We start from the raw sequence: 27768 nt of genomic DNA, 5'->3' as shown, positions 1-27768 counted from the left end.
GACAATGATATCCCTTTAACAAAAAAGAAACACTTAACATGGTTGGCAGGAAAGCAAACCAGGAATATACAGTATATTGTTAAAATAACAGCCTGTGTGTGTTGACCATCTCATACCCTGTCCGAAGCGTCCAGTCTTATGGACCTCAGTGGCTCCGCGGTATCCCAGCATCCTACACACCACGTCTCCATCGTTCTTATCCCAGACGTCATCACACACTGTCCCCCAGCGGCGTTCATGGAAAACCTCCACACGACCTTCATGAGAATCCGACCCGTTCACCAGCCGCACCAGTGTCTCCTCCACTGCAACAAACACACAATCGTTTATCAACAAACTGATCAGTGAATGCAGAAACACTTATGGATAGGCAGAGGCATTTATACACATTTGTTTTTGCCATTTCATGTGTTTGCAGACACAAGACAAAGAATTACTGGAGCCTTCCTGCAATAAAATGATCATAGTAAAAGCATCAAAACACACCATGATCCTGAGTGTGCAGAAATACTGAAGTCATTATCATTTACGTCAACACGACTGCATTGATAGAACACACGACTCTCTTTTACCCAGCGCTTGCTGGTATGTCTTTGAACTCACACTGAGCAGATTATTTTCATTGTGAGTGTTTATGAGTTTAATGAAGGCCTGTAAATCAAACCAATATGAAAACAAATGGTTGTTTTTCGACATGCTGCATCAGAATTTTTTCCATAAACCACAGAAATAGTCTTTGAGTCAACAAGAAAATAAATAAATAATAAAGTATTCTGAGTGAGGGAACTTCTCCCTCTTGTGTGAAACCCCCTCAATAAAAGTTGGTTACAAAAATCTGTGAGTGAAGTTCTGTCCAAGAGTGATTTTTCAGCGGTTGCTGACCATCATTTGAACATCATGACCTATAGTCTGGCAGAAATCTTGTGAACCTGTCAGCATACAGAATAGAGGATTTAGAAATTCATGACTTTCCTCTCTGGAACATATGCATCTATATGCACTATGCATCTGAAAACATTTATCCTGTCACCTCATTGGACAAGACGCCACACGTCTTTGCTCTCAGTGAAGAAAACACTGCAACTTGTTGTTTTGACATTTTTTGTTCGGGTTTGACAAACAAGATATAGATCGACATGTTTTTGTGACCTTGTTGAGAGGATTTTCTTTTTACCTCTACCGCAATTTCCTTTCTTAGCACCAGCCTAAGATAGCTGGCTGTAGCTACATATTGATCATACAGAGTGGTATCAGTCCAAAATGTCGAACTATTTCCTTAAAGACCAAGCTAACTACAGACATGAGGATCCAATATCCAGCATGTCCTCATCAGAAAACCACATTTACGTTTGAACTCGGCTTCATGCACCACTGAGCAACTTTCATAAGAATGACAGGAGCTCTGGCTCTGACACTGTATCCAGATTTCGTGTGTTGGATCCATGGGATGAATGGGTCAAACAAACAAAGGACATTTCACCTCAGAGACCGCTTTTTGTGTCCCGTGTGAAACCAGAAGTCATTTGTGAGTTATTTTAACTGATTAACATAGTTGACTCACATACATAATAACTTCAGTAACATACTAATATATTACTATACTAATATAAGTACCGTACTTATTTTAACCCACACCACAATGTTTTCCTAAGCGTAAGCAAGTACTGTTCTTGCCTAAACCTAAACAAACTGTGAGGATACAACCATGTTACGGTACGCCTGTCGCCGGCACACTGCAATGGTCATGTTGTCTTGGAAACAGTGGTATTTGTCGATTTGGGAGTCATTGGCAATCAACCAATTTAGTCGTTGAGGTATAAAGATGTGTTGCCAATATCAAACATGAAAAAAAAAACTTAAAATACACAATATACATCAAAAATTCACTACAGTGTGTTGAGAAACAAATAATTAGAATTAAAGTGAAGAGATAGCAATTAATAACTGAACACAATAATTACCCTGGATGGTGGAGAAAAATGTCCTGTGTCTAGGCTACATGTAGCAATGTTAGCATCATTAAATACAGTTATTGCACTTTCAGCACAAAAAATACAAAGTGAGTAACCAAAACAAAGAGCAACAATCATAAACAAAATAAAGACACATCTTAGAGACACATCCAGCTGCCTCTGGTGTCGTGTCTCGAGACCAAACGTCAATTTTAATTTTAATTTTTTATCTGTCATAGTCATTTCTAGAACTAATAAAAGCAGATAAAAAACATTGTTTCTGCCAGATTCAGGAATGGAGTGCCTTGCTCAAGGGTACTATGGCCAAGAACTTCCTAAATTACTTGTCTAAAGCACCTATCCAAATTATAATCAGAATTAAATGTGCGTGCATGAGTGTGTGTGCTTGTGTGTGTGCGTGTGTTAGCAGGAGCTTCATAGAGCCACGGTACATCTCGTATTCCTGAAACTATGCAGCAGCTGTACTCGTATAATTGACTTGATTTATCACCTTTCAGGAGGCAGAGTGAAAATGAGAAAAAGAGGTAAACACACACACACACACACACACACACACACACACACACACACACACACACACACACACATACACACACACACACACTACTCTGGACTCTCTGTGTTAAGACACGCGCTGACTGAAACTGTTGACAAAGTACTGGAGAGTAAAGCCAGACACATTATCTAGACAGGATATTAGTTTCATCAGACCATCATAAATTTTAACTGTCTACCATTTAACACTCATTATACAGGCGAGTACTCTGCACTCACTGGCCCATCATAATTTAATATCTACCACGACATTATACTATCATATCTGCTGCACATATTTGTATCATATTCTCGCAGAAAACCGGGAAATTAAAAACAGAAATTAGATGTACTCCAGTTGTTCTTTTGTCAGACAAAGAGAATAAAAAAAGAGAGGAGCAACGACTGCAGGAAAAACTTAAACTTAATTTCAAACACGGCATGAGTAATTGAATATTCAATTACCTGAAACAGATGTTGAAACTATTTGTTCACCCGTCAAACGCAAAAAAAGCCCTTTTTTCAATTGAAGCTGGGTAATAAAGTTCAAATGACGTTGGGTAAAACTCTGCTGGCATGGAGATGAAAACGTACCACACTGATTAATCTGTCTTATAACAGCTGAACAAAGGAGACTTTTAAATGTCCTTAAATGAACCTCTTGGGCAACCAGACTAAAATCTGCTCCAGTTGCTGCAGAAAAAAAGTCTTTCCACAGACGTGATGCATAATTCTGCTAAATAGTCATTTATTGTGGAAGTATACAGTTACCCTTATTGATTAAGTGGTTCTGGTGAAAGAGAGGTGACAGAGAAAAACACAGCGTAGATCCCTTCCAGTCTGCTGAATTGATTGAATCAGTGTTGATATTGGGTTTTATTTAGCTATAACTGCAATTGTGCTTTTGCAGCTATTTTGCCTCTGGCTTGTTGACACTTTTTAATCACACGAGCCTTTAATAACCAGAAATCGACAAAATCTACACAGGGAATCACAGCCACAGGGCACATGTGAACATGTTCGTCAGGTTTTTTGCAAATAGGACCCAAATGTAAGACTCAAGGCAGGGAGACAGTAAAAACAAAAGGCAAGCTTTAATAAAGTAAAGCTGAGTCTAAAACAAAAACTGTCAGGCAACAAAAAACAGAGAAAACAGGCAGAAGCAGATTTATGAACAAAGGAAATACAAAAATGCAAAAACTAAGTAGCCTGCACTGACTAAATGCAAAGGGACTGATAATCAGGGACAGGTGAAACAAATCAGGACGATCACAAAGGTGGGAAAGAGACAAAGACAGGAAACAAACATGACACAAGGGTGAAACCTACAAAGAAAAACAGGAAATGACTGAACTAAAACCCAAAACCAAGACAATATTTCAAATTTGGCTACTGTAATTACAGTCTGAAGTGTACAGACTGATGTGAATGTGACAGAAAACACACAAAACCACTCCAGAGTTTAAATTTCACCTAAAAACTTGTTTTTGACTGCAAACCCACAAAGAGGTGTCAATGACATGAAAGGAAGATGACTAACAATCAGCCCCAGGACTCTGCTATGAGGCAGTGATGCTAATAGATGCACCATGTTGCCAAAAAGCATGTTTTCAATCAGGCTACCAAGTCAATTTTGAGAATGCATTTCAACACTTGTAAGTGTGAAACCACATTATACATAATTTTTGCCAGATGTCAGGACATATTTTCCAGCCGTGTTTGTGACAACAAAAACCAGGTATTTTAAGCCAAAACATTATATTTTCCTAACCCTAACCACGTGCATTTTGTGCCAAGACCTAACCAGATGATAAGCACAGCGTTGTCACAACACGAAAAGTAGAAAACTGATCCTAAACAAATGTAAAGTTACAACATATTAGTGGTTTGCAGAGCTGTGAATTTGCCAACATTTTCTCTGGCTATTGGATCCCCTCTCTGATCACTCGTTTTCAGTCGTGGCTTAAAATACATTTTTATATCCTTGGCTGTCAAGAGAACTCAGATTTTTTACTTAAGTAAAAAAAGCTAAAACTAGGCTTATTTTTTTTTTACTATTGCTTGTAAATTTAACCAGTTGAGATGAATACCGTCTTATCTATTTATTTATAGTAATACAAAATAATGTTTTTTTTTGTCATATTTTAGATTATTAATCTATATCTGCAAATTAACCAGTAACTAAAGTTGCCCAATAAGTATGGTGGAGTAATATTTCCTTGCAATGTAACAGAGTACAAGTAGAAAGTAGAAATTCTCTTCTAAATTACCTCAAAATTTAACTAGTACTTGAGAAAATGAATCTTTAAATGTATCTTTAAAACTTTTCTTTAAAAGATTGGGAACAAAAAATATCTAAATCCTGAAAAACTAAACAAACTGTATCAAATTGATCTTATCACTGATTGGCTCATATTTGCAGTAAAAGGCCATTATCGGTCATATATCATTCTAATGTTCGTGTTCACATGTTTGAATACATGTGAGACATGACTCACCACTTTTTCACATCTCTCTTACACTATTCATCTTTCTGCCTTTCATTCCTCCTCTCCCTGTAAAGTGCCTGAGGCTCCCTGCTGTGTAAATGAGAGGCTCTGGAGAGAAGAGGAGGAGGAAGGAGAGGAAAGGTCCTGGATGGAGGCAGCACATGTAGACATTAGTCTTCATGGATAATGAGAACCATACAAGCAAACTTCACCGGTAATAATATCTTTGCCATGAAGAGCTGGACTGCAACATATTGGAAATGTGATGGATTATGTTAACCTGAGGGAAGTTGACTTGATTTATTATGCCAGAAAACTTGGTAGAAATCAGGCAGATGCATGATGAGAATGATAAGATTAATCAATCACTTTATTTTAAAAAGGTATATGTAGCCAAGATGATGGACGACACTGCTGCTCCTCAACAAGACACGATTTGTTTTGTGCTGTTGGATGAACACTTTTCATGCTTTAATTGAATTTTTCAAATGATTTAAATTTAAGACTGGCGTGCTCCTCCAAACTTAGAGCCAGCATAACTTCCTGGGCTCATAAAATCCCCTCAAACATGTTGGGTAATGCTATGAACGCATTATTTTCAAGCAAAAATAGATGTATTTTCCAAACGTCGACATTTTGAAGAAAGAATGTTTTCAACAGACAACAGAAATTTGGTCAAAATGGCAGTGAACTGTAAAAGCAACACATTTATCATTCTTTAATCCTATTTTGACAGACCATATTCTCCCTAATGCCACACTTTGGGTGTAAATCTGCCATCGTTAACAGCGTATGTGCCAGACGAGAACAGAAAGCTTAACAGGCTTAGCAACAGCGGCTAATGGCAGCACATTGGTGAAACGCTTTCTAGCATCATTGGCCATCGTTTCTAAATTATGTTTAAATATTGTAAAATATCAACTTGTCAAAACTATATGTTCCATTTTGGATTAAAAAACAAGAAAATAAATGTAGCTATCATTTTTGAGTTGGAAAATAAGCCTTAAAAAGCCGAATAAAACAAATTACTAAGACTCTAGCTTTATGTAGTTAATGAGTCAAAAAGCACAATAACACACATGCCCACAGGGAGAAAAGTTATTATACAAAAAAAAGAAGAAAATTAAGGATCCTGGTCTTTAACTTATTCTGTCAGCTCTCATGTTCACCTTGGAAAGCCAAATAAAGTGGTTCACCATAAAGTAGAAACTCCCTAATTTGGAGAAATCTTGACATTTTCATAACAAGCCCTGTACATTTTCTGTGAGAGTGGGGAAATTAATGTGAGCTGCTCAAGATGTAATGACTGTTTTTGTCCAGGGAAAACTGGACTCTACAACTGTTGGTGGACCTCCAAGTGGTTCAAGCCTCAGACGCCGGGGGGGCTACAGCACCAGTCTGTCAATAACTGAAGAAGTCCAGAACATGGACTGATCGCTGTTACTAGTGTTTATCTGGCAGGCAGGAAGGGTCTGGACTAGACTGGACTGAACGGCTTCAGGACAAATGTTAACCAGCTCCATCTGTTTATAAAATGCTCTCCTTAAAACACAGATGTAATTGTCTTTCACATTATTTTTTTTCTTTACTTTTTAATATTTCCTTCTTCTGATTGTTGCATTGTATTTTCTTTGTGCTAATTTGTTTGCTTATAATTTGAATTTCTTGGCCACCGTACATGCACACTCAAAATTTGGCGAGCATATAAACATCTTTTGAAACTGATTTGGGCCTCTCAGGTCATTTTTGTTCTTGCATACAGCAAGAGTTTGCCTTTTTTTGGAAGTGCTTCAAGGCTTCAGCGAACAACCGGTTAGCTTAGCTTAGCATAAAGACTGGAGGCAGGGGGAAACAGCTAGCATGGCTCTGTGAAAGGGTGACAAAATCTGCCTACCGGCACCTCATAAGCTAAAAACTTATCATGTAAAAAAGCACATGAAAGGGTCAAACTGAGTCTCGGAAGATTAAAGTGTATATAAGAGTAAAAGACTGACTCATCTAACTGTTTCTGCATGTGTATTTGCTTCACTGTGTGTGTATTAAATTAGAAATGAAAAAAATTACATTCAATTACACTGTAGGGGAGCTGGATTGTTCTGTTCCAGCAACGGATAATTAGATTCAGCGAATAAAGGGTGAACATAAATAATAAAAACGGAGTATGTAGGGGGTTTTTCAACACAAGTTAGAGCTGCAGAATACAGAAATAAATACATATTAACTGATATCTGATTCTTTTCCTCAGTATTGATGTTGGAGGCTTTGTTTCAGGTGAACCTCCTCATAAAAACAACACAAAATGATGTTTTCTTGAGCCCGAGGTCCAGGGTGAACATAAATTTCTTACTAATGTCCGATGCAATCAATGAAATCATTTATATTTGGATCTCTAGCTGCACCGGTTCACTATAAAAACAGCCTGTCAAACATTAAACCCACAACACTTAAAAGTTGGACCCTCGAGATCAAACTGTCAGGCGGCCTCTGAAAACAAGAGCTGTGTGAATGTGTGTGGTTATGAGTGCATCACTTCCAATCTCTCTCGTAATGCGTCAACTGTCAAGTAAAAATTACACAAAATTTTGCAATACCCCAAAAATGAAAAGGAAATTAGGTATTTTGTTACATACACATGAGAAAATGTCTTTCAAGAACATATATTAAGCCAATGGTTGGACTTTAGCCTCAGCTAATGTCGGTCATATTTCATGTCTTTATCCTAAAAATTCGAAACCAAGTCATGCAGTTCTGTTGGATTCAGAGAACCACGGAAAGTTTCACAACAATACGCAATATCAGTTTGTGTATGTACCAGCTCTGACATCAGACACAATCTTTAGCAGCTAACCAGCTCATTAAAGGGTGATGCCACCAGTTTTAATTATAAAAGTGTGTTTACAGGTCTTTGGGAGTACTACTGCACATGTGAAAACAGAATATGAAGCCTTTCGTGGCTCCAGAGGAAGCTGCATTTAATCTGATAAAATGCCTCCAGTGGTGTCACTCAGTGGCTCAGTTGCATTGTTGGTATTGTAGGCATCAGGTCTTAATGCACAGTGTACAAACAAATGATCAAAGTCGATTCAACAGAATCAGAGATATCACCTTTTTATTCCACACATTCTTCCTTCTTTTCAAAACCTGGAGTCTACATTACCTGAAATACAACTTAGCCACTGAGTGACATTATTGGAGGCAATTTACCAGATTACATGCAGCTTCTTCTGGAGCCACAAAAGGCTTTAAACTAAGTTTATCACATATTTAGTAGTAAACACACTTTAATGTGTAAAATTGGTGGAGTTACCCTTTAAGTGAGTGCATTACTTTGTGGGGTTACAGATTACATTAACAAATCCCTACTCTCAACCAGGGGTGGAAGTAACTAATTAGTAACAATTACTCAAATTACTGTCATTCGGTTATTTTTTGAGTTTTTCTTTTACTTTAGTATGCATTACATCATGTACTCTACTTAGTTACTTTTAAAATCATCATAATTGAGTACTGAGTACAGTTTGAATTCATATTTAAATCTATCATCTGCATTTTTGTATCCAATAAGGCTGTAAGGATCACAATCGGACCAATGAAAACCCCGACATAAAAAAAACTAAACTCTGCAGCAGGTGCAGGTTTGGAGAGGTGACCATGGCCACTGAGCAGAACAGAGCAGAACAGAGCAGAACAGAGCAGAATAGAGCAGGAGCTGGGAGAAATTTAGACTGAAGATTTGGAGAAACAGAAACCACTTTGATTGGATGTCTGCTATTGATAATGCATTCAATACAAACAGATAAATATTATTGTTGTGCCGTCGAGACTTTCTGTACAGCTGAATATTCTGATCTACTCAGTTACATAACATCCTGTGTGGCAGGTTTGTTGCGTGTTAACACCCAACATATGTGCACCAATGCACACTTTTCCCACAGACAAAACTTCAGTCGTCTCAGGGCACTCTGGTGTTCATTGTGGTAAGTGAACGTAAAGGTATGTACTGTATGCTTTGAAGTGTAAAAAGATCTGAGTCATGCATCAAGTTGGCAAGTCAGCCACATACGGTTTGTGACAGAAAAGTGCACGACACGGAGATTCAATATTTTTCTGACAGCCAGCAGCATGTGGTCACAGTCTGTCTTTCTGTCTCTGAAACCTCAAACACCCGTGTCTTGTAAATAATGTGACGACAGAACCGATCTTCAACGGCTCTCTAATGGGCAGAAACGGCGTTCAGATGTTCGAGGGATCACATCCATTTGACGTGAGCACCACTCCATCAATCGTCACATGATGATGTAACTAAAGAAGAATAACATTTGTGGCAAAAAATGAGGTTTTGGGCCATTAATGTTTTTTTCTTCATACCTATATCCAGATTGGTGGTTTTTGTACGAGGTTTCAGTTTACCACCACAGAACATATGCATGCACATAAAGGTTTTCAAGTCCTTTTGATGTACACTGAGCCATGTGGTTCTTCATCATGTGTCGGAAACCGTGAGATTACACTGAAAAGAAAAGCAGATCTGCTGATCCTTTAAACTTCCGGTGGGGCAGAGACGTATGAGGCCCATAAAGTCATCAGCTCGTAAATTTTTGCTCTTGCGTTGTTAACTGTTGGTTTTGGATCACATGCTCTGATATATGTCTGTGCTCTTATTACAGCAGTGTTGCCAGGGAGGATTTTCTTCACTAAGAGATGCTGCACAGACGGAGTGCATTTTAATGAAAATATAACTACATTTCAAAAGTGATTTATTTATGAAAATCGACCTGTGAACAGTCTGAAAACTGTTTTTGGAGTGGAGGCAGGGCAAAAGCCTCAAAAATGTAGCTGAGTATATTAGATTGATTGATTAGACATTAGATGTTTATCAAAGCAGAAGAGAATCACAATCCAAAGAATCATTGTTTGTCTAAAAAGGTTAGTTGGAGAAGACGATTTAGGAAAAAACATAAAACGATGTCACTGGAACTGAAGAGCAGTTTGTCACCGCACTAATTATTGGGTATTCACCATAACATAAATTGTTCCAACATTCTTTTCCGCATTTGAGTCTATAAAACACTCGATTTCAGTGTTGAATCTTTTAGCAGACCATGTTCACTTAACTGTTTAACCAAACTGGATTAGCTTAATGCGTGCGGTCATCTTACAAGCTTGAAGCAGCAGAACATTAATGAAGTCACTCAGCCAAAAGAGACTCGGCCTTCCTCAAAGGATGTTATTATGCTGTTGTTCAGAACAGTCAACAACATACTGAGCAAAATGTATTGTTAGAATAGAAGTGGTGTAATACTATTAAACTACTCCTCATTTCTGTGGGGCCACCATAGAAACATCTTCAGGAACCCTGGCAGAGCCCAAACCACGTTGAATGGTTGAATAGTTACTTAATGCCCCATCACTGAAAACATTTTCAGTGCAAACTATACAGGCTAACATAAATCAAAGACATGCCTGGTGGATGTACATTAATCAGTTTAAGCAGATACATGTGTTTGTTAACCATTTTAACCAGGACAGACTCTTCATGGGCAGCTGAGGAAGAGTGAATACTTTTCTCGCTTATTTGTATTTATATATATGTTTCTGAACTGTAAATGAACATTTTTCTCCTCTATCTCAAACCATTTGGTACCCATTTGTATCTCGACACATTTCTCTGAGAACAAAATCCACATTTATTCTGTTTATGTATATTTTTATGTTTTCCTTTAACATTTATTTTGGCAATGTATATTTTTTTGTTATTGGTTTTTTTCACTTGTTTTGGCAATACATTTTTTCTTTTTTTCTTTTTTTCTTTGTTATTGTGGTTGTTTCTCTCACTTGCTCTTTGACAAGGGGACCAATGCTGTTGTTTTAAGGGTGAAGACAATATTTCTTTTCAATTTCAAACATCTGAAACAACCTAACATGACATGGATCTCTTGTGGCTATGATTACTAATAATGATTACTGTTTCTCAGAAGCAAAGGCAGGAGTGGCTTGATGTTGTTGTACCATCAGGAAGAGGGTTGTGGTGGAAGGTCAGGTCAGCAAAGCATTTGATTTGGACACAGGCGACTGCTTCGTAAGTGTTACTTAAAACAGTTTCAATTGCCTGAACCTCACCAAACCATGAACATAGTGCTGTCAAATTATCATGGTCCTATAATCATTTTTGGAAGACACAGACAGATATGTTGTTCTGCTGACAGGGATGCAGTAAAATGATACACTGACATTTCAATGTTGTGGACTGAGTGCTGTCACCTGTTTACACTGTTACACATAGTATAGTTCACCTCTTACCTGTTTTCTCTCCTCGGTCTCCTCGATCGCCTTTCTCCCCCTTAAACCCTCTTTCTCCTCGGTCACCTGAAGACAAAACAGGAAAAACAGACTGAAAATCACACAGACTTACAACTCTTACCAGAACTAAATGTAGGCCTGAGAACACATTTACAATCTAGTTATAGCTCGCTGAGTAATAGCATTAAATATGATTGTAAAATATAACTTAAATGTGATTTTGCCTCTATGAATAACATCAAGGCATACATGTTTCATTGCAGATTTCGGTAAAAAAAAAGAGAAAGGAATCACAATCATATTACATTTGGATGCCACTATTAATATCCAATAATGTCTGTTTTTTTTATTATTAAAAACCAACAATAGTAGATGTATTCATCAGTTGGACCCAAACTTACTATATGTGTACTACAGCGATGACCACAATATAGCACACATGGGGGCAGAAATGTGGAGCAGCTCAACCATCGACAGGTCTCAATTCTAAAACCGTTCCTCGACCTCACACCCATTTCCTCTCCTTTGTATATTTTCAGAAAAAGCCTCTAAAATGGTCAGCCCTGTAATCTTGCCTTGTCATTTGGGAATAAAATGTAAAATTAGAGGACACCCACCCTGCCTGCTGCCTAATTTACCTCTAAAAGTTGTGGTTAAATGTTATTTTTTTCTGCTGTGGAGTGGAGGTGAATGAGGTTGAGAGACAGGAAGTAGAAAGAAAAGACAAGAGGATTGAAAACAGATTTTTGGACTCAAATGAAGGTACCAGCGTCAAGGTAATTTCTTGGAGTATCTCTGCAGACGTAGCTGTGTAGATGTTTGCATGTTGGAAAAGTTAGTACAATGCCACACCGCTCAATCAATGTAAGTAATACTCCCCTCATTTGTGGTTTCTGCAAAATCACGGTCCATTTACGCACGACACCTCCCTCCAATCAGCAGCCTGGAGACGACTTTTTCTCATTTGTTTTCATTTCAAAATATGATTCAGTGCCAAACTCCCAGGAATAACCTCCAAAGCAGGAGAGACCCTGCTTCAGCGACATTTGTTGCTCATTTTCAGCCGTGAGGTTTCAAACCTCAAGTCTGTTTTTGCCATAAAGCTATAAGAGGATCAGCTTCAAATTGGCATCCATCCCACTTTTAATTTGACTCTTTTTCACATCCAAGACCGCAGTGCAGCCGCCAGCCGAGGTGGCACTCAGTCCCACCTACCATGACTGAGGAGTGTAGCTAACACCACACCCTGTCTGTGACGCCCTCAGCTGTCAGTGTCACCTCCAACTTTACCACATCCTTAACAACTAAATAACACTGCAAGGAAAACCCAAACACACTGGTAAGCTACTGCTGAGCCACAACAGACAGCAGATGCATCTGATTTAAAATAGCACAATTAATTTGGTATGTTGGTGGTCCTGAATGTCTGAAATTTAAGAACTTAAAGCGTCACTGATTAACTAATTTAGCCATGTTGACGGCCTGTTAGTCCACCAGAGTGAATTATCTCAACAATTAGGGATGGAGTGTAACATTTACTCAAGTACTGTACTTATAGACCTTTTTTTCACTTAACTCACTCTCCACTTGAGGAGTTACTAGTTACCTTGTAGATATCAGGCTGCATCAGTTCAAAGTACTTATTTTTACCAAAACCAGGATGTTTTCCTAAACATAACCAAGTAGTTTTATTCCTAAATTTAACCAAACTGGGAGTGTACGGCGGAGCTCCTGTACACCTGTCGCTGGTACGCTGCAGTGGTCATGCTGTTTACTGAACGGTCATATGTCGTTCTGGGATTCAGGATCAACCTATTCTGTTGTTTATTGCTGTGAGGATGTGTTGTGACAATCAACAAACTCTGCAGCTCTTCTGAGCTTTTAAGCTGTTTTTAGGTCAGTGTTTTCACTCACTGTAAAACTGTTATCAATGAAAACCCAAGGTACGCTACCTCAGTATGACAGGAACAAAGTTACAGACTGGTGGACATAGTGGACAATTAAGCAGTTTAAGACCCAGATGTTGTTCTAAAACAAAGCTAAAATGGGAGAAGTATTGGACTGATATTGATCAGGTGGCTGAAAACATGACTCCAGTTGAACTCTGAGGTAAATAGAGAAATGTTTGCTCATATCTTAGCTACAGGCACTTGATGATGTGATAATATTTCTGAGCTTGTTATGAAGTTTTTCCTCCACCAATCATTAATGCAGTTCAAACAAAAAGAAATACATTGCAGTAGTCTAATGTTTTGGCCAAACACAGCTTGTTCAACTCAGTGATCTATGATGCTTTACAACCAAAGACCGAGCCAACACCTAATGCACTCCTTGTTCAGCCTACATACCATTTATCTATTAAAAGAAACCATGAAGCTTCCCAGTGCTGTTTTAACAAGCTCTCAGTATCCCTCCTCCCTCTACAGCTGAGCAACTGCCGTCCTCTGAGGGTCCATTCACACCAGAGCGTCTACAAACTCTTCACCCTTCACTGGTTTGTTAAACCCACAACCAGACCACAGATGGGTGGAAGCACAGACAGACATTGTTGTAAACTGCCCGAGTGTAGATAGTCAAACATCCCAGAAGATTCTTCATCCTGTCTCCATTAAAAAAAATGGTTATGTGGTGTTTTGAGCGGCTCTTCACACAATTAACGTGTCAATCAAATGATGTCACCAGTACCAGAGGTTTTTGTGGGTGACACTTTTTTCATGTTTGTGAGGACCTCATGCCTATTGCCTGTGTTAATTTGTCCCTTAACTATGTTAAGTTATTGTTGTGTTTGGGAATGTGCTAATGACAGTTATTAGCCTAAGCTGTTAGTGCTGGGTAAGCGCTGATAGATTTTTTTTCCTTTTCAATAAAATCCTTAATTGAATATAGCGATGTACATTCACGTAGCCTAAACGATCCTCCTTTGGCGTAAAACCCAGTTCTGACCAAAGATTGGCTACAAAACTGTTTTAGAACATTGCAGGGGAAAGTTGCAGCAGTGTGAACTGGCCCGTTTCAGCTCGACTCAGATTGGCTGATGGTGTACCTGCAACTCAGCTTGTCAGGGTCGCCAGTGGCTGGTTTTCGAACGTAATGCATGTAATCAATGTAATCAGCACCTACGGCTTAATTGACAACTTCATTGCTTTTCCTCTGCTCCGCTTGCATTCACAGCCCGTCTGCACTGCTCGCTTTCTCTCTCACTTAACCACACCTCTGTCCACCGCACTTTCTCTTTCACTCCTATACACTTTTTTGCCATTTCATCATTACTACAAATGCAGCTGCAGCAAGTAACTGGCTACAACTGTGCTCACTCATATTTTATGGTGCGACAAATTAAATCCAGTTATAAAAAAGTCTGAAAAGCCAGCAGATAACACAAAGGTACAGAGAGTCGTTACATCCTAAATGATACAGCGTCTTGTCTGGACACATTGGTATGAACTAGCAGGTTTAACTCGTCTCGTCTCCAATCTTTGGTCTGAATCGGGCTTAACTCCTCTTAATCTTTTCTGATTTATAATGAATAAAGTAATTTGATTTGTTGTCCAGTGCATTTTTCACAATTTTACTCTCAGTAAAGAACTCAAAGGCCAAATGCTGTCTTCAACGTTCATACGAAGCTCACTGCATAGTCGTTCACCTAAGGGCAGAACAATTACAACAACCAGCATCTATACAAAATTTATATCTATACAAAAATGCTCCAAAACTAGAGTGGAGTCTGGTGCAGAGTGTCGAGCCACAACAACAAGGCGCATGCACAGATACAGAGGACGGCAGATGAGTCTGGTCCAAAGTTTTGAGAGCTACTGGCCAACAGAGGGACTGTGGGACTCCAACACTGGACATTTCAGCCAAACCCAAATCTGATCGGCAACAGCTGTTGGCTAAACACACATACACACAAACTATATACATACACACACATTGACATGCTGACACAAAAATGACTGCAGCGCCTTATCATATTTGTCACGGTTGTCTTTTCCCTGACGTTATTCTGTGTGTCTGAGTGTGTTATTGTTATCGTTGGCACTGTCCAGCAGGTGATGCCATGGCGAAAACATCGACACTCCAGGGTTATATGGACGGGACTGGATAAACGGATAAATGGGTGGATAAGTGGATGGAAGGAAAAGCGGAGGGAATGAGAAGAGAGAGAAAGAAATCTCAGAACTATGTAGGTCATCAAGGTATCATGTGTTCAGATAACAATCCTTTTTATTTCCAAAGTTGGTATCAAATATTCAGACTGTGTTGTTGCAGATTGTTCTTATGTCTTCTTGGGAAATTTGAACGCTCATGTCAAAGAAATGCATATTTATAGTGTGCAATGGAAAAGAACTGGAAACACAGAATGGTGAAGAATTTCGTAATGTTCTCTTCCGATGTATAATGTTATATTCAGCTGTCTGGACACTTACAGTAAATACTCAATGTGGATTTTACATCATGTATAAGAATGATTGTTGCACTTCAACTCTCAAATTGCCCTTTACAAAAGCATACATAATAATTATATGAATGGCTGCTGTGACTGCATACCTTTAAAAATGTTAGAAAATAATAATCACCTCTCCTTTGGAGCCAGCTTAGTCTCCAGAAGAAAATGTGGGCAGGATAGCTTTCTGCTAACCACTGATACACTCACATTTGTATGTCATCAACTTATCATTTTGACATTACTACAATAAGTGTCATAACATGTTCACATTACATGTTTATGCACTGACTTTCATATTGGGGAGGTGGAGGGGATGGTGGTGAAGTTACAGGCAAGAAGGCTGCCAAGCCAGTGACCACTGTTTGAGACTGTGTTTCAATATCTGTAAGTGTGATTCCACTGGATAGATTTGCGGAGACCTCAGGACAATTTCCAGTCATTTTTGCGTAAACAAAAAAACTGATATTTTTGAAGTCAGGACATCTCCAACCGTGTTTGGAGCAGCAAAACCAGATGTTTTTAACTAGATTTTAAATGCAAAACAAAAACTTTTCCGAACTCCAACCTCCATCCTCCAAACTCAAGTGTTTTTGTGTCAAAATCTTATCAGTATTGTCACAATATAAAAGTGAAAACTGTAACTAAAGATTTCAACATATACGTGGTTTGCAGAAACATATTGCTAACATTTATTCTGGGTTGCTGGTGCCCCTTCTTACAACTGATCACTGCTTTACTACTCAAAGAGTACTCAAAGAGTAGTAAAACACACAGATAGGTGTATAAAATCCTAGAAGAGTTTAAGCCTTCTTGTTTTTGGGGCAATAAGAATATCCATCTCTTGCTTAATCAGATGACTCCCTGCACACATGAATGATACATGAATAAAAAAATACTGATGATACAGTTGTTTATTGAACCAACTGCTCAAATTGTTTTTTAATGTATTTTTGATACTCTGGGAAAGTGTGCTCATCATTTTACAGCTGAATGATTTTATGTGGTACAATATCTTCTTGCACTGACTCATTTAACAGCTGAGAACTGATTTTATTAGCACAGACAGCTGTTTCGTTGGAAAAAATAAAAGACGATATGGATAGTTAAGCAATTATAGTTTCATGGTAATTAAGTTCATACTCTGGCAAAACAGTCAACATCTCATGAAGTTTATCAGTTTGAAAGTCTGATGTGGTTTGAGCCGTAAACACGTTGACAGGAGCCAGCCGTGAGTCGGACAAGACAAGACAGTTTGCTCGTGATTTGTGAATGACAAACTGTTGGGTGAGTAAGTAAATGAGGCACTTTAATGTGACTACTACTGTTGACTCAAAGTACTAAACCTTATATTTTTTCATTATTATATTTACATCCGATTATGATGATTAATCTGTGCTGTATGTTCTTGAACATCCATATATTTTCTAGATGAACGTAATTGGCAATGGATCAAGCTAGAAATGAGCAACCATCAACTGTTATTTGCTTTCATAGAGTAGATAAGCCACAAATATGATTATTTAAAAAATAAGAAGCAAAAGATGATTAATATGACACATTAAAGACATACGGTACCTCTGGGACCTGTAGGTCCAACGTCTCCTTTTTCTCCCTGAGCACCGTCGACCCCAATAGGCCCTTTGACTCCCCGAGCGCCCTGGATGCCTTTTTCTCCTGTAAAACCTGAAACACAAACACATACTGGCTTGAGTTTAACAAACGATGAAGAGATCATATTGAAAAGCTATGATATGCTGTAAGATGGGTCATCAGGTTCTCTTTGACATATGAGACCATTCATAAGGGAAGGGAATCACAGACAAACTCGTGATATGATACTGTCACGATACACTGCCCATGATAACGATGATATCAGTATACAGATACACACTACAGCACGATTTCTGTGTAAATTCAGAAGAAAAAATAGAACAATTCTGGAGTTTAAATATTTAAAGGAAGGATACAACTATACCTCAGTAAAATCTTTCCAATCTTTATAATTGCACTATCCGCCAAATCAATCAAGATGAATTAGAGGAGCTGCTGTGGTGTTAATCAGAAATCATTATGAGGACTTTATACTTTACAATTATTAAAATCTGATTCAAGTAACTAACTTGCAAAAACTGCAAAATGTAACATTATGAGGTCTCTATGAACTCAATTCCAATAAGCATTGTTGCTGTCTGTCCTCCCCCACCCTGCCGTCATTTGTAGAAGATACAAAGATGTTGAAAGTGATCTTAGCGTTGGTCTTTCACTTATCCCACCATCTGCCAGTGTCTCAATCTCTGAACGCTTGCAGGTGCTGGAAGAATAGTACTATCCTGTTTTTTGTTCCATATAACAATCCTGCAAACTCCTACCCTGCAGCACACAATGAGTGTGTTTACAGTCAGCACACTCAAATGTCTCAAAATTAATTAGTTATTGATTGCACTGTTGAAGGGAGCACAATCTACCCTGATATGCTCTGATTACACTGTTGTGAATACTCAGCGATCAGAATGAAATAATTAGACTAAATACGTCAGAGCCAGAGACACAAAATAATCTGATGATGGATGATGTCATGTTTTCTGTGGTTTTCTGTCTCTCTGCTGTAAAAGGGTCAATAACTCCCTACTTAAAAAAAACCCACAGGGAAAAATTGCTATCAATCATGTTTTGGAAAAAGTGCAGAGGTTCTTTGTGTTCTGCAGGACAGTCCAACTAGATCATTCAACGAGTCCAGAAGGAGTTTTAGAGCCTGAATGTGATGACAGGTTCCTCTGGCTTTGATGCAAATGGAGTGACTGAAGGACATCTGCTGCATTACGATCAGATTATGGAGGCTTGTTAATAGAATGGGTAATTTTTATCATCAAAAACAACCGTCAGGAGAAGAAATTTCTAAAAAATAACATTTATTATAATATCATTTGTAAGCATATTGGCATGATGTAACAAGGCTTGAATGTCCTGTGTTCTGTTATGTATTTACTGATGGTAATCTCAATCTGATGACATCTCATTTGATTCAACATGTATCCTAAATCCTTTTACCCTGAAGGGCCAAAAACTGAAACCATATTTAGACCTCTATCTACAAGCTCTCTGACCATTTGACAGTATTGCATAATATATGTGTTTTTTGACATATTTTATGTGTATTTCCTTCATTTCCTGATCACATATATTTTGACAATCAATTAAGTCATATTCAACTAGAGAGTTTGTGTCCCATCTCTGACATACTGTTTTTGGATGTCTTTTTGTAGATTTCCAGTTAGCCCAGTTGCCAGGATATAATGTTAGCAGTTAACGTTTCTGCAAACCACAGTAACATCCAAGGTTGACGTAGACACTATATGCTTATTAGCCACCTGTCACAGCGCAGGTGGAGGGGAAGGAGGTGATGTTGTTACAAGCTAATAAGGCTGCCAAGCGGGCAACTGGCATTCGAGTCACACCACTGGATCTTTTTAAGGACACCTGGAGACATTTCCAGCAGTTTTAGTGGAAACAAAGCCATGCGTTTCTTTAGGTAGCCTGGGGACATTTCCATCTTATTCTGTGGCTTCAAAACCTGTTGTTTTTTTAGGAGAACTGTGGACATTTTCAGCCGTTTTTGTGGCGACCAGAACCGGCTATTTTTCATGGGAAGTCGGACCATCTCCATCCGTGAGCGTGACAACCAACACAGATATTTTAAGCCAAACCATGATGCTTTCCTGACCCTAACCAAGTGGTTTTGGTGCCTAAAATTAACCAGAGCATAAGCTCTTATTTGTGGTTTTGCTGAAACATACTTAGCTAACATTTATTCTGACTGTTGGTTTTTTCCACTATCTAGTTTGAATTCCTTTTTACAAATATATTACAAGGTTAAAGATAAAATCAAATATATATAAATATTGCTTAAAGCCCATAATTGCTGAACGGTACAGAGACTGACCAGGGATTAAAACCCTCCTTCCCGACGAGATGACATCTTTCATAAATGTTGATGCTTGGTTTTAGTCTCGGGGGGTTTCCATTCAGTTTTGTATGTTTTCATGCTAACTATTAAAAAAGCATTTTTTTGCTCCTTGCCTACAGTCAGAAATTATTTTTGTTCACTTTTTCCTGGAACCACAGCGGTGGTGGTGGGGGGTTCCTTTCAGCAGGAAGATAATGCTTCTTGGAAACATCATGTGAGAGCTGCAGTTCATCAGCCCGGGAATCTGCGATGGATGATGACAGGGGAGGAGCTGCGGGGTGATGATTTGATGATTCAAGAGGTACCAAGCTGGAAAGGGTCCCAAAAACATTTAGACTCATGTTGTCGTTGTTTTATATCTTACAGTATCTATGAAAAAACGGTCATATAATGGTCCTGAGGTGCAGATTCTGTCTGTATGAGGGTTCATGTTGGGGTTTTTGGTGGAATTACCTGCAAGACAAAGATAGATGACCCGTCCCACAGGGCCTGTCCACACCCTGTCTGAAAATAAATCACCATCCAAAGTCTGGGGCCTTGTTTTCTTAAGCGGATTTACAGTATATGACCTCTTTTATTCTCTGTGCTCACTGCATTATTAATGCCGCTACTAAAATGTAGCTAGATTTTCACTTTTCATGCCACACAAACTTAAATCCTCTTGTGTAAAAATGGTATGTAAATCAAAATTTTGTGTTTACATTGGACATTTATTGGTACATTTTAGGAGGCTTGTAAAATTCGTCCAAAAAAACCCAAGCAAGTGCAAAACACAATGGAGTAAATCAGAAAATCAGCAGTAGTTGACAGCGTCTCTGGCTTCACATTCATTAAATTAGAAATAGTTTTAAGAGCCAGTAGTTCTATCATATTCCTGACCTTTCTTACAATCATTACAAAGGTTTAAGTTAACTATAATTCCACAACATTCACCAAAGGTTGAGGGTTTGTTTGCTGTGGTTGTCATAGAACAATGTCATTTAAATTATAGTTTGTGCAGTCAGTTAAATTGGAAATGTCAAGTGTGTTTCCATTTTTACTTCTAACAGGAAATATTAGACTAGAAAGTATTTAAAACATCTGTGTGGGGAGATATCTACTTGGGTGATCCATCTCAATAAATTATGCATATCTTAAATTCAGTATAACAGTTGAGTTTCTCAACTTTTTCTGTTCATAGTTTGGTTTTAAGGCCCCACACGTTGAGACTTGTGAAATTTAAGAATTACATGTTTTTATGATCTATTTTCAGAGCTTAAGAAATACTTTAAATGGATTGCACTTAACTGAAGCAATGCATATCATAGTGTTTGTTAATGGGGAGCTTTTGACGTGAATTAGTGAGACGTGTTGAAGAAATAGTTGGACAGTTGCAGATCGATCCTACTTTGAGATATATCTGTCAAATATGTAGCCAGCTGGAGCCAGGAGATGGTTAGCTTATCTTGACATAGAGACTGAAAAAGAGGGAAGAAAAGAAAATAAACCTCTCAAATCCTCTAATTAATACTTTACATCTTGTTTGTGTAATCAGTACAAGTCAAGTTGTGTGTTTTTTTTGGAGCGTTACAAGCCAGACCTTTTTTTTGGCTAAGAGCGGTGACCTCCTGGGGTACAACCCAACCAAGATATCTCTAAGGAGCCATGAGCAATGATACACAAGAGCAGCCTTCCTGGAAGACTTTCAGCTGAACACCATGACGTACTATATAATTGCTCTGCTCCTATACATCTGCCACATTTGAATGAGACAGTGGACATTGCTTCACATGATGCCTAAGAAGAATCTCAGACATCTCATTACTCTTAAAACACAGTTCCTCATGTCTTCGCTCTTTGCATGGTTTCATTTGTGCCTCTCCATCCATGCATCCTCAGTGGGATGGACTAAACCGCAAGGAAAAGATTCAAGTGAGGAAAATATGGATGAAATTTAACAGACTTGGGACGTACTACTGGAATCTTGAGTATACTTCTATACTTGTCTATAGAAATATGTACATTGCAGTATGCATGGTAACGTACTCGTATGACAGAGTGCACAGACCAAAGCTGTGTGACTAGCATCTAATTCAAGACGAGCGAGCGCTTTCTTCCCACTGCTGCCGTACAGTAGCTTCTTCTTCACCCAGCTCCCTCAACTTGTGGCAACAAGTGCTGAACGGCTTCCCTTCTCCACCATTTTCCTCCATCCATGCCCAGCACCATTTGTTCTTAACTCCTCACCCAAGTAAGGCTGTATTTTAGTCAGGTTTAATAAACTTAATAAACCGCACTCATGTGTCTTGACAAGACGCGCCCTACTCTGCCTCTGATTGGCTAGCACTCGTTGGTCAGCCTCATGCCATTGGTAGGTGGAACTAATCTTCGCTGAAGATGATTTCTTAAACCACGTCAAAAACAAAGCTCATGTGGACTTTTTCTTTTTTGTAAAATAGTCATACACCAGAAATCCGGCACCATGCCGGAGTACTTTAAGCCCTGCCATTTTGATTATTTCAATATTAAGCTTTTTATGCAATTCAATAACTTAAAGTCTGGTTGTACCCACCTCTCAAGCCTGTCAACCCAGGAGCCCCAGCTGGCCCCAGTGGTCCAGTGTCACCCTTCTCTCCCCTTGGACCCGGAGGACCTGCAGAAAGAAACACAAATGTGGTCATAATTGAGGAACATAATACACAGGTGATATAATGAAAACAATACAATGGTCAGAAAATCTCAAATGTCTTGTTTTGTCCACAACCCAAAGATATTCAGTTTACTGTCATAGAGGTGTATAGAAACCAAAAAACACAAATTAATCAATTATCAAAACAGTTGGCAATCATTTAATAGCTGACAATTTATAGATTTATTGTTGCAGCTCTATTGTACATTGTGAAAAACAAGAAGAAAATCTCAGTAATATTCTACTTTTCCTTAAAAACCTAAAAAAGGTACTTGCAGATGTAAACACATAAATCCAGCTTTACTAATTGCAGCATGTTTTTGCCTCCTGACACATGTACCAGTATTTAGGATTAAAGTCAAGTTAAAATTGCAGCAGTACAGTTTTATAGCTCTTGAAAAAAGTGGTCCATTTATACTAATAACTAACAACATGTCCATGAAAATAACTATTTTATTACTTTACTTTTACTGTCCTGAAAAAGTATTTTTCTTCTCTTTAACTACTGGGGTTTGTTTGGATTTTTTTTTTTTTTTAAAGTAGAAAAATAAGAGACGTCCACGTTGAGTCACTGAGTGCCTTTATTATTACAGCATGTTGGATCACTTATTATCGAAGGTGTTGCCAAAATCAAGGAAGGCAACAATTGTGCAGATTATGACTTCAAAAGGGAACTCATGGGACCAGACATTGTCTTTAGAGAACAACTTGTGAGGCTTTAATTCCTGCAGATAATGATTTTATTAATGTCATGAAAGGAACACACACACACACACACACACACACACACACACACACACACACACACACACACACACACACACAAACACACAGTGACAGAGCAGCCAAACTGAAGGCAACTAGGTCTTACAACTGGTCTAAGGAATCAGCCAAAAGTTTGTTGTACTTGGAGAGAGTGATTGAAGAAAAGCCAAACAGAGAGAGAGAGAGAGAGAGAGGGGGAGAGAGAGAGAGAGGGAGAGAGACAGAGAGCGAGAGAGAGAGAGAGAGAGAGAGAGAGAGCACGCTCTGGCCACAATGGGAACCACATGTTTTACAAGGTGGACCACTACACAGCTTGTGGGAATGCTAAGAAATTCATGGTTTGTTATTGTCCAGCGGCTCTTATCCATCAGAGCTCTAATGTTCTTCATTTGCAAATTTCTGATGCAGAGAGCTAATGCTCGTCTTTGTGATACCGATCTGCTGTGGCTGCCTCCCGCTGCTGCACAACTGCACACGTTTAACTGGTGGCCGCAGGTCATGGGACTGTGAAGAGGTCACATTAAGAGGGGAGGTGGAGTGACCTCATTTAAGTGTGTGTCCTTGTATTTCTATCCTTGTGAGACCAGGAGTACAAGCTGAGAAAATCTGTCCAAAGCAAGGACACTCATGGAGTTCAGGCAGAGGTCAGAATTAGGGGCTGTCAACACCATCAAGATCGCCATAACGGTAAAAATAATGATAACAGTGTGAGCATCCACACTGACGAATGGTAACTTTCTGTAAATGGTCACGCTGGGCACACGCCAGGTGCCCCAGCTGTGTCGACAGAAGGATATGGTTTTACAGAATTTTCAAAATGCCATTAATTAACTACATAAAAGAGGTCTGCTACAGTTAGAAATCAATAATATAAGCACTCCTGCAAGATTATTTTGCAGAAAAATGCCCCAAAAATCATCCTAATGGCCCTGAAAAATTACCGTGGATTCCGATTGGCTGCCAGTGTTTCTATTATCCATCAAATCGCTCTGAAAGTAATCCTAACAATGTCGTTCACCACTGTTATAGTTGTTGTGCGGACTCTGCCATCCACTGCGTTAAAATGATTTTTAAAATAATATCTATATAGTAATTAGTAAAAGTAATAGTTATCTGTCTTGGTGTGGACAGCCATTCAAGGTTAAGTCTAGAACTGAAATGATGAGTTGATAAAAAGGACACAATAATACAATCGACAACGGTCTTGACTTTTCCTGTTTTCAGTTTCTTCATGGTGAATATTTTCGAGTCTTGTAAATGAATTCAAATTTAGTGAGTAATGACACTTGATGTAATGACGTCTGGCTTTTAGAACTTGCAATGAGCTGAAAATGATTAATGACTAATCAGGATAATAATCTGCAGCTTTACAAAGCGGCATCTCTGTAGCGGAGATATTCCATCAAAGGCCTTTGTGCAGAGTTGTCCACACAAATAAATATTAAAAAGAATAAAAATATAAAAATGTAAAAAATGTTACAGCTGTTTTCAAGAGAAAAACAAGTTCGCAAAACAAAAACAAAAGTCCCAGCACAAAACAATTATAGTTCATCCTGGGGGGAACATGAATATTTCTTCCACCCAATCCATCTAAAAACTCTGACGTGCTGCATTCAGAAAATGTCAGTAGAATGAATCTTATGGGGACTATGACCCTCTGCACAAGAGTTCATGGCAATTCATTCACAAGTTGTTGAGAGCTTGGGTAAGATCTGCTCAGAGCAGATAAGGTTGTGTACAAATTTTGAGGCCCATGACAACGTCTGGTTCCACTTTCCACTGACTGAGATGCTGCAGTTTTCTCATTTCGCTTTGTCCACACTGTTTTCTTTTTAATGTGATGTTTGGTATGAACACTGGTGCAAAATCACCAGAAGTCAAGTGAGCCTTTTGCTGAGAAAATGCTGGACTTAGACCTGATGTGATATGTCTGGATACTTAATTCCTAAAATTCACATTTCAATGCCAATTATCTGCTTTTGATGTTACAGTTTGGTAAATGAATCTTCAGAATCCTCACAGGTACTGTAATACAAACATGTGAAGACAGTTCACTCCGGTGGTCCTGGAGAAACTGCATCCTTGTCAATAGTTTGTTTTAGCTAAGCCTCACATAATTACTCTCCTGACTGTCTGTCAGAGTCCTATTTGTTCGTTCAGCTGACAGCGTTTCAACAATAACAAGCTCGGCGGCCTCTCCAGGATCGGCTTGAAAGCATCTGACAGCACTGAGTCCAAGAATACAACACTAGTGTGGAGTTCAGGCGCCTCCGTCCAACATCCAGTCTGTGTTACAGGGTGGAGCAACAGGGCAAAGAGCTTGTCTTGTTTTGTCTTTGACACGTGTAAGAGAAAGTCTCATCGAGGTGGTGTGACGGCATGTATGTTAAATGTAAGGGAGATAAGGAGCGTGTTGTAACATTCATCACCGTGTGACATGAGGTATTACCAGGTTTTATGTTGTTTCAGGATGATTATAACAAGGAACAGATGGACAAAACTACGGTCAGAAGGAGGCTGAAGTGTTCGATGTATGCACTTAATTTAACAGGACAGGGCTGTGTTGACAAGTGATTCGTTCTGATGGAGGATTTAGAGAAAAGGCTTTCTACAACGTGTCTCAGCTTTACAGAGTAATATGACACAGTGACATTAATGGTTCAAATATGAGAGAATCATTTTTTCTGGAAATCATGTTTGAAACAGTGACATCTAATATTTGAAGATCAAATATTCATTTTTAGTAGAGAGACTATTGCGTTATGGCATGTTTTGTAGTTTTAATGAGTGTCTTCATATCTGTTTATAGTGAGTTAGTTAGCACTCACAATGTTTTGTTGGCCCAGTTTAACCTACAGGAGTTTCTCAAGGCTCGTGTAATGTGTTCTGTTGCCACGAAGGAAATAAATTCCTGAAGAGTGAAACAAAAAGTCTCCCGACATATTTACAGCAGAAACAGACCGTGGACTGAAGTCAGTCAGACAAGAATGCACGCTGTCACAAATAATCAAGAGCTAAAAATGACAAAAAGACATTTTAGAAATGCTAACTCTTGGACGAAGTCATTTTGAATGTGCGGTTTATGTTCTGATTTAATGGTATTAGATCTTGTTGCACTTTGACGTGAGAAAAAGCATCAAGAATTCAGACTCTCCTTCCTTAGATCAACAGTATCTTTGGGAAACTTTCTCAACAGCATTAAAGTGTGTTCAAAAAGTATTTTTCCAGAAACAACAGGTCTCAGTAAAGGGGGATCGTCTTATAATAAAGATTGTCTTAGCCAATAGCTGTTTTCACCACCAAGAATGGCTAACTTTCTTTCAAGTTCACTGAGAGATCAACTACATACATTTTTACTCAATAAGCCCTTAATCTAAAGTCAGGTCAGTCTAGTTAAGTGCGCGCATGGTTGTCATGGCCAGCGCCGACGTTTTATAAACAGCAAATGTACCTGTGCACCCCTGGTCCTGCTATTCAAAGGGCACATTATTCAGGTAGTAAGACGTGCCTATGTAGGTGGATTCACAACATGCCTACCCTCTAATTTTATGATTAGAGAGGCAGCTTTCAGTTATTTTAAACATTTCCAGTAATGTCACTGCAGCAAATATCATGTTACATTTAAGCAGCAAAACTTAAAGCTGTAACTTGACAGGACAGAGGAAACTGCATAGGAAACATGTCATAGTTGGAGTTTTTTGGTTTTGTTATATCCTGTTTGATCCTAAAGTTCTGTCCTCATGTGTCATGTTTTGCTTTTCATTTCCTCCCTTTGTCCATTTTCTCGCCCTTTTTTTACTCCTCATCTGTGTTCTATTAGTTAATCACACCTTGTCCTTGTCTTCCCGTCTCTCGTTGTCAGTTCGTCTGGTCTGTTTTGCCCTTGTGTTCCTGTGTCTCCCTGTCCCATCTTTCCATCGTGTCTTTCTGGCTTTTGGTTCCTTATTCCTTGCGTTATTTCAGGTATGTACTTTGTTTTTCTTTTGTTCTTGGATTTCTTGAGTTTTGTTACCTGCCCTTTGTTGTTTTGCCGATTTTGGATTTGGATTTTCAGCTTTTTGTTATTAAAGCTCCCTTTTTTCTTAAGTTACTTATCTGCCTGCGTGTCTGTATTTGGGTCCACTTTGTTTAAACTTTGACAGAACAGAATTAGACTTTAAGCTTTAAGGATTTTACTTTGCACCCAGATTATTTGCTGTTTAACTCTTAGGAACTAAAAGGAAGTTGGACACGCCCTCAATGCACTTCAGACCATGCGCCATAGATCGTTTAAATGGGCCATGAGTTTCATACTGAAAATAAATGTAGAAATGGGGGGAAGTTGGATGGAAGAATTTAGTTTGTTTTTCATCTCCCCTCATATTAAGAATCAACAACCCCATACTCATAATACACATAAATAGCAACATCTCAGAAATCCTTGTGGTTGGTTGCAGAAAAGGCAATTATTAAAAGCTGGTATGAGGGAACTTCCCAGTTTTCAACGATGGATGGACACAGTAAGAGATATATGTGTTGGAAAACTAACAATTTCCTAAACGAGTGAAAGGAGGCCTTCCCTAAAAAGGGGAAACTTGATCAGACTACATATCTGGATTTGGATAAATTTAATGACAATAACAACATAA

The 27768-nt window shown here is 38.6% G+C and overlaps 1 protein-coding gene across 1 annotated transcript in view; it reads right to left on the bottom strand.

Annotated features, from left to right (window-relative positions):
* Positions 1-27768, bottom strand: part of scara5 (scavenger receptor class A, member 5 (putative)) — a 70655-nt gene that overhangs the window by 7586 nt on the left and 35301 nt on the right. The window contains exons 7-10 of the mRNA XM_073493249.1: positions 22259-22339; positions 17319-17426; positions 11297-11362; positions 117-305 (exon numbers count right to left, since the gene is read on the bottom strand). Coding sequence (XP_073349350.1) covers positions 117-305; positions 11297-11362; positions 17319-17426; positions 22259-22339 — 444 coding nt within the window. The remainder of the gene's footprint in view (positions 1-116; positions 306-11296; positions 11363-17318; positions 17427-22258; positions 22340-27768) is intronic.

The sequence above is a fragment of the Pagrus major genome, chromosome 22 (assembly GCF_040436345.1).
Source record: "Pagrus major chromosome 22, Pma_NU_1.0".
In the NCBI taxonomy this organism is placed as follows: Eukaryota; Metazoa; Chordata; class Actinopteri; order Spariformes; family Sparidae; genus Pagrus; species Pagrus major.
This window is presented reverse-complemented; position numbering and strand designations above follow the sequence as displayed.